This window comes from Aotus nancymaae, unplaced genomic scaffold (assembly GCF_030222135.1).
Source record: "Aotus nancymaae isolate 86718 unplaced genomic scaffold, 86718_ANA_hifiasm-v0.15.2.pri h1tg000106l, whole genome shotgun sequence".
Taxonomy (NCBI): Eukaryota; Metazoa; Chordata; class Mammalia; order Primates; family Aotidae; genus Aotus; species Aotus nancymaae.
Window position 1 is genome coordinate 4,739,586 of NW_026988521.1, and position 11,840 is coordinate 4,751,425.

Consider the following 11,840-nt stretch of genomic DNA (forward strand, 5'->3'; position numbering starts at 1 on the left):
GGACAGGACTCCACCCTGGCCCTGTCTCCATGCCCTCTTTGAGGGACCCCTTCCAAGTGCCTCAGTGGCCACCCTCCTGAGGGCCCCCCCGGCCCTGCCTCCTAGCACAGGCAGGTCCCCCAGCTCCTCTGTCCCCGTTCAAGTGAGTGGGCTGACGTGGTGTGCTCTGGTGTCTCAAACTCTGCTCTGGCTCCTTCCCCCCTCCCCCACTCTGGCATGGCAAATCATTTATTTGTTCACTGCCAGTGCGTCTGCCACTAGACACTCTGGCATGGTTTGAGCGTCTCCCTCACCTTCCTTGGTGATCTGCACCCAGCTGCCCTGACTCGGTGACCTGTCTTGTGATGGTTTTCTCTGCTGTTGCTGTTTCAGAAGCCCGGAGATCATGAGCACCATCTCAGGTACACGGAGCACGACGGTCACCTTCACTGTTCGCCCCGGCACCTCCCAGCCCATCACCCTGCAGAGCCGGCCCCCCGACTATGAAAGCAGGACCTCAGGAACAAGACGTGCCCCAAGCCCTGTGGTCTCGCCAACAGAGATGAGCAAAGAGATCCTGCCCACCCCCCTGTCTGCTGCCGCTGCCTCTCCTTCTCCCACTCTCTCAGATGTCTTTAGCCTTCCAAGCCAGCCCCCTTCTGGGGACCTATTTGGCTTGAACCCAGTGGGACGCAGTAGGTCGCCATCCCCCTCGATACTGCAACAGCCAATCTCTAATAAGCCTTTTACAACTAAACCTGTCCACCTGTGGACTAAACCAGACGTGGCCGATTGGCTGGAAAGTCTAAACTTGGGTGAACATAAAGAGGCCTTCATGGACAATGAGATCGATGGCAGTCACTTACCAAACCTGCAGAAGGAGGACCTCATCGATCTTGGGGTGACTCGAGTCGGGCACAGAATGAACATAGAAAGGGCTTTGAAACAGCTGCTGGACAGATAAGGACGGCTGCCCTCCACCTCGCAGACTGCTCTTGTTATAAGTAGAGATGGGCTCGTGCTGAAACATCTGAATGCCAAGCGAAGTCTGTGATCGTCAACCCCACTCCATGGGTTTGTCTCCTGGTACCCAAAGAAATACTGAGTTGTGTCCACAGCATGGCTGGGTCCTAAGACCCCTGGTCGCCATGTGGGTGTCTGGGGCAGTTTCTGTCAAACATGGGACAAGGAGAGAGAGTTTTTCTAACATGGAACAAGATTCCCAGCCTGCCGCCCAGCATGCAGGTGGCCTCGTTTTGCTGGGTCCGAGAGGCTCCCCGTCGATTTTGCACGGGATCCTAGCTCTTATAGGCAGACACCAGTGCACTCTAGATACCTCCTGAGACCTCCATCCTATGCTTTCCGGGCAGCTCTCACCACCCCAGGCCCCAGCACAAGGCCTTTCCTCAGTCCTGTGGCCTCTCAGAGGACACCTGATGCTCACCTGCCCCTCTCTCTCCTGCACTCAGCTTGCAGTGAGATGCTCCCAGACGCATTTGTCCTGTGCCCTGCCTTGGGCCTGAGAGGTAGAGAAACTTTTTCCTACACAGATTCTTTTCCCCACTCCTCCTGTGTTTTGCATTCATGGCTCCTTGGCCATGAGGTTCCTGGTAGTGCTGGGAGTTTGGATGGGATCGTGCCCAGCTTTGCTAAGCTTGCTTTATTTATTTCTGCAAATCTATTAACATAATTCCAAGGTGGTCAAGCATTTGTCACATGGAGTTAGTCAAAGCACAAAGTCACGATTCCACAATGAAGGGGAGACCTGGCCGTAGGAGCCAGCCACTGTGCAGCTGCCCACACTCCAGGTCTCCAGACAAAAGAGCAGTTGTCTGCCAGGAGCACCCATCCAGGATGGAGAGCAAGGGCTTCTCTGCCTCTCAGAATTCTTTTTAATTGAAGATGTCTTGAGCTCTGCAAAGATCAGAGCAGGTGAACATCCACTTTGACATGAAGGACAAGAAGACACACGGCTCATGGCAGTCACATTGCGGCTGCCAGTGAGACAGCGTCTCCGCTGGGAGCTGGGCGGGCACAGCGTCCTCAGTTCTGTGCCCAGCCAAAGGTGAGCATCTTTGCTGAGACAGTCCTTTTGCTCTCGGAGGCCAGGGAAGATGGTACTTAGAGGCTTTCCCCTATTGCTCTGGGTGTCCAGGAATCCCACCAGTTTGTCTTAACAGTACAACAGCTTCTTTGAGGACCCAGTGGGTATGGAGTACAGACAGATCCCAGGGTTGAGAACAGAGGGTGGGCGGCAGGATCAGAGTGAAAGCAGAGGCGTGAGGACAGGAAAGCAGGGAGGTCTTCTGGGCTGCCGGGCCAGCCTCTCTGGCAAGGCTTTCTTGAGCCCTGCCCCTTTCTTTCCCCGGAGTCCCTTCACCCCATAACAATACCTCGAATTTCCAAAAGAGGTCACCAGATGCACATGGGCCGCAAAACACCCAGTCAGGCTTCCAGCACATTCTCCCCCATTTGGAGGATACTCGAATGTCAGGTTTTTGGTTTTATCATGATTTCAGAACTAGCTCAGCCCATCTCTAATTATAAAACATGTTTTGTTTTGTTTTTTTCCTTTTTTTCTTGATTAGGTCTGGAACAGCTCTAGAATGAACACATAAAATTTAGCAATTTAAAATCTCTTTCTTTACTGCAAGTTTAAATAGTTGTACAGATAGTTTATAAGCACAATATTTTAAGAAAAAAAAAGTGGCTGGTCTACTAGGCAGCCTTTGTGCCACTTCAGTGCTAGAAAGTTAAAGAAAAAAACTTTTGTGATTTAATACTACTATTTCTGTGGAATAATTATAAAAGTATGACCTTTTTAAATCAACCTTATTTGGATGCATCTGAACCAGCAGAGCTGTGTTATATTTTCTATCTTTGCTAGAACTTCGTCATTGAAGGACAATTTCTTCAAAGTGGTTACAATTCACAGTGCAGCAGTTTCTCCAAAAACAAAAACAAAATACACACCACACACACGTGCTTTTCCAGCCACACACCCGATTTGGAAACCAAGTTTTTGGACCTTCTGTTCCAAAACCTTTTGCAGGTCAATCTTTATATTTGAAATGATCCAATCCAACTTGAAATCAATTGAATATTAAGGCACTTTGCTTCTGTGTGCTTTCAAGTTTTCCATTGTGAGATGAATAAGTATTACTCTAGAGAAATGTCAAGACAGGATACTACAGGTGGCCTGCTGAGGCTGCCCTGTATTTTAGAAAATGTAAAACGGTGGTCTGGCCATTTATTTGTCTTCCATTTGATGATATTGCAAAATTCCGTGAGTCCATCCCTTTGACTTGGCGCTTTCCCTGGGCCTACAGTTGGTATTACCTCTGTGTGCAGGGCCAGTCGGAACACTAGCTCAAAGAGTAAACCGCTGGCAGATGATAACCAGTCACAACTCAGTGACTTCAGTTTGTTGAACTTTGGCAGCCAGTTGGTGAGGGCCAGATGTTATTCCCTTTCTTAAAGAGACTCCAAGCCACATGCCACTAACCACAAGCGAGCTGGCTGCAAGAGTAAAGAGCTGATAACATAGTTTATTTTTACATCGTCTTATTATATAGAAGTAATAGACCTATTGGAACCTGCACTTACCAACAAATAAACACATCACCAAGATAAATCAGTCTCTATCTCTATTTGCTTATTTTGCTACTGAAAGCAATAGTTCCTCATTCAAATCACCACCACTGTTCTCCCGCTTTGGGACATGTTAGGACCAGGCCCTATTCCATGCCCCCTTTAATGGTGGAACAAATGTTAAACTGCTCATCTAAAAGATCATGTTGATATTATTCCAAGTTTTAAGATCAACTTTTGTTACATACTGTAATTTAAATAATAAACTGCATTTACATGCCTAGTTTCTGTAATATTGTGTATACAAAACCCAAATCTCTCAAAATGTAAATTATGTATACCTGCCAAGATACCTTTTCCAGGGTGTCTGTGCACATTTTAAGTTAATTCACATAATATAAAAATGACTCAATGTGACTGTTGATTTGATGAACTTTACATATCACAAAGTGAATTATTTGTGATACTTTAGTTAATAAAATGGTAAATTTTTTTCTCAGTTATTGAACAAGCAAGCATTACCCAGTTGATCTGGCAATGACTTTTTGTGTGTAGGCCACAATATTGATTTTCCCATTAACAATTTTTTTTTTGTTTTTTAAATACTAATATGTTTCACACTATAGTTTGTGTAACGACATGTGTTCGCATTATCTATGTTGCTGTTACTTTTGTGCTTTTATTCTTTTTAGACTTTATTAAAAAAAAAAAAAAAGCTCCTGTAATTTGCACTTTCTCCCAATCCTTAAATCTCTTGTATGGCAACCAAAATTACTGTAAAAAAAAAATAAATATACTATTGCACTAAGGTTGTGGTTCTGATTGCAAACAGTGAACACTGTCTGAATTAAACAAAAAGCTGCCCAACTTGTAATCTAATGTAGGTTATCTCAAGTATTGTGGCCAGCTCTGCCTCTTTAAAACTGACCAGAAAATCTCTCTCATCGAGTAAAAAGGCTCCTGTCACTGAGCTAATTTGTCTCAATTTATCAATGGAAACATGTATGTTATTTCAGAATTATGCAAAACGTCAAAATCTGCTTCTGTGGCCACTGTCATAGGTGCGGAGCTAAGGCTCGGGGTTTTCCTTTTGTTCTGGGTGGAAGCAGGGGTGCTGCGGAGGGCCAGCCAGATCCGGACCCCTCCCTCAGGGTCCAGTCTCCCCACACCCCAGCGGTGTGTCTTCTAGCCATAAGGCCATGGGAGTGGCAGAACTGGGCCGCCTCTCTGGTTGACAAGCAAGCCACATGCTAAGGCTTGGAGCAAGAGAGAACTTGTGTCTATTGGCAAAGAACTAAGCCAGGAAGACATGGGCCATCCCCCCACTTTAGGGAAGCATATTTTAAACCTAAACCAGTGAAAACTTGTTTGTTGTCTTTAGTTCCTAAAGTTTCTTCTACTTTGGCACATTCTCCAACTAAGCAGCAGCCACTATGCTTCCATGTTCATGAAAAATCCCAGTTCTCATATCTTCCGTAGTTCACCCTCAAGGTCTCCCGCTTAACCATCCAATAGTTTCTCCCAAACCTTGGCATCCCCTTAGATTTTGTTTCCAATGGTTTCTTCCAGACCGCTTTTCCTAGATGAATATATTAGTTTATCTTACTAGGAAACTTATTGGAAGATTTTTTCTTTTACTTGAAATTGGAGGCATTTTAGTCACTGGGGAACTGGAATGTGTTTCTGTATCTGTAGACACCCATGTACCCATGCAAGTAGGTGAACATTCCACAGTGGCTGGGTGACCACAGCAGCTGCATGCAGACAGGACTGCCCATGCTTTGTGGGGAATTGGAGAATTTCCAAACTTGTTTCTCAGACTTCCGCAGATCCGATCACTTTGATTTCTAATCCATGCTGTATGATTTTGTTTATCATTCCTGTAACTTGTTTTGCATTCCACAGTCTTTACCGTTTTATGTTCAAAATTACAACAATCCCTGTCCATTGCTTCCACTCTGGAACTCTTTGTTCATGGCGATTTTGAAACTTATATGAGCCTTCAAATAAACACAGAAAAGAAAAAAAAGGAAAAAAATAAAGTGTGTGCCTTGGGTGTTTTGAACCTGATCTGCATAAAACCATATTGTATTCAAATGCTGTATCTTTAATGGAAGGATAAATATATCTTAACTGTATTAATGTAGCTGATAAAATAGTTATAGTGCCTTGTTTTCTGAACTGAGAAGCCCATATCAATGCACAACGTAAAGAAAGAACGGTTCGAGCTATGAAATGTTGAGGACACCTACACGTGATTCTGGAGCCTTTCTCATCATAAGACTGTGGAAAATACACAGTCGTTTAAGTTAAAAATAAAAAGTAAACTGAAATAAGATTGTGTTATCAATTAATTTTCCATTAAAAGTGCTCTCTACTGTATCATTTTCAGTATTTTCATTTAACTAAAATACAAAATGTATCTGAAGATTTTTACGGAAAGGAGAAAAGACAGGTTAAGCACTGGAGCCCTGGGCTCTCCAACCTCCTCCCCTTGTGCTGTGCCGCCCCCTGGTGGTACTCATTGGTAATGCTTATCGAAGCCATCAATATCAATCATCTCGACATTTTGTTATAAATATACACAAATTCATTTTTAATGACTGAGGCCACTCATGGCAGGAAAACCGTTTCCATTTTTCACAAGTGAAAGTGGCAACATGTGTGGTTTTCTTTCCACAGAAAAACGATGTGAGAAGTCCATCAGTGTCATTCTTGTCTCGATGCTATCGTGCTCCATTTGCTTGAAGCGCGAAGCTTCCCTGGGCAGCCTCTGCCTTTCTAAAGAATGGGCCTGGGGTAGAGTGAGCATATATATTAGGGCTGCCATCTGCCTGCGGGACCAGAATAGTCACAGCAATAGCGAGCATTTGTGGGACTCCAGCCAGATGGGAGCGGCAGCAGCCCCATCTTCTTGGGGACCCCCGCAAGCAGGCCGCAGAGGTTGTGGAGGCAGGGCACTGCCACGGGCTGTCCTGCCACACACATCTCTCAAGGGAGCAAGGAGCTACTCAGATCCACAACTCCCCACGGTGCCCGCTGAGCTCACAGACTATCACTGGTGCGGCCATTTACCAGCCAGAAGAAGACCACTGCAATCCAGATTGTGTAGTTTCAGGCAACAATGCAGCCAATCCATCCAGAGCCTGCAAAGTGGTCAGGGAGAGGTGGCCGAAGCTTCTTAGCCACCCTGCTCCACATGTACTGCTGCCTCCACTCCAAGTACCAAGTGTGTCTGAGAGCCAAAGGAGGGGCCCTGGCACGGCCCACAGCCACTGGATAAGACCTGGCAGCCAGACCTTAGACCCCTGTGAGGTGGGAGCCACAGAAATGGCTGGGTTCACAGGACTGAGTGTGGAGACCCCTCACCAGCCACCTGCATCTGGGGGCCCACACCTCTGGCACAGTACTCCTGGAAGCCAAGCCATCCTGCCATCGCCCACCTGTAGTCATCTCTGCCCAAGATGACTGCAAAAATAGAATTAAGCGTGTTCTCCAAACCAGAACCCAGGGAGTAGGAAGAATACGTAGCCCTTGAAGCCCCACAGAGATGGCCACAAGCACAAGCGTTGTGTGTGTAGCCAAGAGTCAGTATAGGGTGGAAACAGCACTCAGTCTACCCAGTGCTCTCTGGGCCAGGCACCGTTCAGAGCACTGTACCCACCAAGTATCTAACAGCCTTGTGAGGTAGCAACTAAGGCCCCATTTCCCAGATGAGGAAACAGTCTTGCTGAGGTCCACAACTAGTGGAGAAGCAGAGGTTGGTGTGCGGCTTCCCAAGTCTATCTACAGGCAAGAGAACCCAGCCCAGGGCCTTGGGAACCACTGCTGGCTCAGAATCTGCCCCACCCACAGGGTGCTGCTTCTCCCTGCCCCCCTCTGATGTCATGTGGGCAGGGCCAAGAATCCAGGAGGCAGGGCAAGGCGGGGAGCTCCTTCCAGCTGAATCACCTCAGGGTTGTGGAAACGGGAGACTGAATTCGGTGGCAATCTGGTTACCTTAATTCACTACACTAGGATCAAGAGAACCAAAACCTAGGAACCCCTGTTTTTCAGAGAAAGGACTCAACATCTATAAAGTCCCCTTGGCTTAGAGGGCCTGTGACACATGGATCCACTTTAATTCCCACAAGAATTTCATGAGGTAAGTATCATCAAGGTGACTGTCCCCTTTTCTTACGAGGACACCGAGGCTCAGAGAACCAGTTGCCACTGCCTATGGCCTCCAGGCAGCTACACAAGTTATCTACAGACTGTGAGCCCTCACCATAGGGGCAGAGTTGCCCGAGGCCAGTCCTTCTCAGGTCCTCCGTGAAGCCTTCCTCTCGTGGCTATGAACTGCCCAGAGCACCCCCAACACGCGCCTCTGTGGCCTCAGCCAGCCGGAGCCCATTTTTGTGGCATGCAACCACCATGTGACATAGCTCCTAGCCCCCACGAGACAATGTGTTTTCTCCCACAGCCCACGGCCTCCCTCTGCCAGTCAGAACTGGGGCAGCCCCTTCCTCTCCCTCCACTGTCACCCCCATTGGCCGAGGAGAAAGGCCAAGCTAATGAAGGATGAGATAGGGGGTCTCACAGCTACCCAGAGAGCCTGGAGGCAGCTTACCAGACCCACGAAGCTGTGACACTCCACTTAATGCCAAGGGCATGGCGATCTGCCCTCCTGGGCTTGGAGCCACCTGGGAGAGCTAAGAAAGGCTCCATAATCACAAGTGGGAGTTTATACAAGGTGACTACAAAGGCCCTGATAGAGACATCGAGGCTCCAAGGAAAACCACACAGCCTGAGACCTTTAGCACTCAGCACACTTGCTGGGAAAGATGCCTTTCTCACCGATAGGCATGGGACCAGCTTTCTCCGGCAGCCCCCAGGAGGGCTAAGTGGAGAGTGTGGTGGGAAGGAAGGAGACCACAAAAGAGAGGCCTAGAAATAGCAGGAAACACAAGCCACTGTGCATTCACAGCAGTGACACGAAGACAGTCACACTGACCTCAGCTCTGCCACTCTGTCCCGGGCCTACCCGCCCTCCTCTTCAAGCTTCCTCCCTGTTCACCTTGCTTCAGTCACACTGCCCCCTCAGGGCCGCCTCCCTGCGGGCTCCCGGTACCTGGAATGTTCTTCCCCGGTATCTGCATGGCTTCCCAGACCACCAGATTTAGAATGGGGCTCACTGCACGTCCCCACAGCACACCTGCTGCCACTTTCACTGGCTCATTGCTTTACTTATTTGCTCACTGATGGCTGCCCACCGCCCCACCCCGCCCACACAGGCCTCTGAAGACAAACCCGTGGGGGGTGGCACAGCTTGTTTCACACACTGCTGGTCCTCAGACACCTGGTAAGGAAGATGGGCTAACCCAAGGTCCGGAGACCCCTCCTGAGCACCGGCAGCCCCTGCACTGAGCCTCCTAGTCCCGTGCCTGGCAAGTGCCTGGGAGGCCTCCACCTGTCCTGCTCCCCCAGCCCACCAGAGCCACAGACTTCACCCATCCTGTCGCAGGGTGTGGAAAGGAACACTTCCCCAGTCCTCCTCGGAGGCCGCAGGAGAAGCAGACTGTGTCCCGGGCAGACGCTTGGGCTGAAACCCCCAGACCCCACGAGTCTGTTTTCTGGCACACGGGGCTGGCGTCCACAAGGCGAAAGACGCTTGTACTGACTGGCCGCGTTTCGGTGCGTGGAAAGTCCCACAGCTCTCTGGGGTACCGAGGGGACGCTGGGAGGGTGCGGGACTCACGGCACCGGGGCCCACAGTGGAGGGGCTGGGAGCGCAGCCATCCTCCCAGAGTCAGGTGTTTGGGGCCGCACCTCCCAACCCCCAGCTTCCGGAAGAAGACACGGCGTCTGCCCTCCGCGCACCGCATGTATTCAAAGACCGCGAAGGCGCCCGAGTGACGACGGGGATTCCAGCCCCGGCCCGACGCCAGCCGGGTGCCTCGGAGCTCTCCCTGGACTAGGCTCAACCTCGGCCCACGGAGACGACAGCCCCTCCAACCCCGTGGCGCACCCGCCCCTCCCCGTTAGCAAAAGACCAGCCACCCCCGACGGCTCCAGGCCGCCACCCCGAGGCCCCCCGGCCCCTCAAACGCCCAGCCCGAGGAACGGCAGGGCTGCCGGGAACCGCTGCTCCAGCCGCACCGGCCGGCCCATTCCCGGAGACCTCTCGGCGGTGGTCGCGCACCCGGCGTCTCGTTCCGGGACCCGAGAGCCGCTGGGCCACACTGCCGCCATCGGGAGGGTCTGCGGAATCCACACCCACCGCCCCGCGGCGCTCTCCACTGGCGCCCCTACTCACCCTGGTTCTCCTCTCAACATGCGAAGGCCGCCTCTGCGCGGGCTGCCGAGCTCCGGCGGCGCCAGGCCTGCTCCCGCGTGCGAAGCCATCCTCACGCCGCAGCGGCGCGGTCTTCGCCCTCCTCGCGGGCTCCAGGCCTCGGGCTCCAGGCCACGAGCTCCCCGGCCACGGCTCTGGGTGAGGCCGAGGGCCGCAGGACAGGGCGCAGATTGGTTACTGGGGGCCCGCGCTCCGGGAGGGACCGAAGCCGGGACCACCTTCCCCACAACAACACCCGCACCCCTCAGCCAGGTCCCGGCCCAGGTGCAGCCACTCCTGACCACCATCCCGCCCTCTCGACCTGCCCTGCAGGCAACTCCAGCCTTTAAACAAGGCACGCCGAGGACGCTGGGCCCACTGGTCACATGCCCCGCACGGACCAGTCACTGGCAAAGAGTGGGGATTCATGATTGGCTGGGCTGGAGTAGGAGGAGCATCTATCAGCCAATCCCTGGGACCAGGAGACGTGGCCGCAGATGAGGCAGGTGCCTTGGGAGGGAGTCGGGATACTGATGTCCCTTTAGACCGCTGCATCCTCCTGAGGGAGCACTGAGGCACCCCTCCTTCCATGTGCAGGTGCACATGTTTCAGGTTTGTTTTTTTTTGTCTTTTTGTTTTTTTTTTTTTAGTAGAGACGGGGTTTCACGGTATCAGCCAGGATGGTCTTAATCTCCTGACCGCGTGATCCACCTGCCTCGGCCTCCCAAAGTCCTGGGATTACAGGTGTGAGCCACGGCACCCGCCCTCAGGTTTGTTTTTTTTAAAGAGTTATGGTTTTGAATTTCAAAGCCATGTAACCACATGAGGCACACACTGGAAAATGGAGAATTGCCACAGCCCTGCCACCACGCTGAGTTTGCATCCAGGCATCCAAGTCACCTCCAGCCCTAACACCCGTCTTCTCCTACCTGTGTTGAATCATGACGCACCTACACCTCCACTCCCGCTTCCTTGGCTTCCCTTTAGCCCTTAAACCTTGCTTGCATGGCTGTCAGCACCCAGCCCTTCATGGAAATGGTGCTGTGAGATCCCATTGAGTGGTACAGTGATAATGTCCGCTTTTCGCTATTACAGCATCATCTTACATCCAGTCCTCTGAAGGTGTGGCGTTCACATCACTATGCTACTGCTGCATACGCTTCAACCAACAAGACAGACCATGGGTAGGGTCTGTGCAGAAGGGTGGAACAGACATAAAAAAGACACGTGTGAAACAGAGTCTGGGCCCAGCCTCAAGGAACTCTTGTCCACATCCAAGTTCTGGAGCTTGTTAGCTATGTGGCCAGGGCACCTTAACACAGATGTGAACATTTTCACTCTGACCCCTGGAAGTAGATCAATTGAAGGAAACAATTGTGTCAGTTGAAATCATGTTTGGCTGCAAATAACAGAAACTCCAATTAAAAGCAACTTAAGTAATGATTTATTCTTTTCATAACACACAAAAATGCAAGCTCCAGAAGGGCCTGGGTTTGTCAGTCCTGTTCACTGCCCCAGCACCTAAAATAGGATTTTCTCAATAAGTATGAGCAGGAGAAGGGGTGGGTGGTTCCCAGCTTTGGTCTGACAGCTCAACAATATCAAGTCTCAGATTCCCTCAGCCTTGCCCTCAAACTTACCACCTCACAGCACCCAAAGGCTGCTGCCACTCCACACACCACATTCTCTTCCAAGGCATGAAGAAGGGACAAGACCATGACAGCCAAGTCCATCTCTTTTAACAGAAAAGTCAATGCTTTCCCAGAGGCGTCTACCAACACATCAGTAACAATGGTGCCCGCAGCAAACTGTAACCAGCAAGGCAGACTGGCAGAGCAAGTAGTTAGCTTGGCACTGTGCTGCCAGGAACAAAATGGGGTAGGTGGGGTGGAGGACCAAATGTTAACAAGACAAAAGGAGGATGGAGAATGGGTGGGCACATGGCAGATGCTGGCAA

At 50.7% G+C, this 11,840-nt stretch overlaps 1 protein-coding gene across 4 annotated transcripts in view; it reads left to right on the plus strand.

Annotated features, from left to right (window-relative positions):
* The window catches only part of SHANK2 (SH3 and multiple ankyrin repeat domains 2), a 648,778-nt gene extending 644,400 nt beyond the window's left edge, over positions 1 to 4,378 (plus strand). For all 4 annotated transcript variants that reach the window (XM_064370277.1, XM_064370276.1, XM_064370278.1 and 1 more), the window contains one exon: positions 373 to 4,378. In XM_064370277.1, coding sequence (XP_064226347.1) covers positions 373 to 943 — 571 coding nt within the window. In that variant the 3' untranslated portion in view covers positions 944 to 4,378. The remainder of the gene's footprint in view (positions 1 to 372) is intronic.
* The last annotated feature ends 7,462 nt before the right edge of the window (positions 4,379 to 11,840 follow it).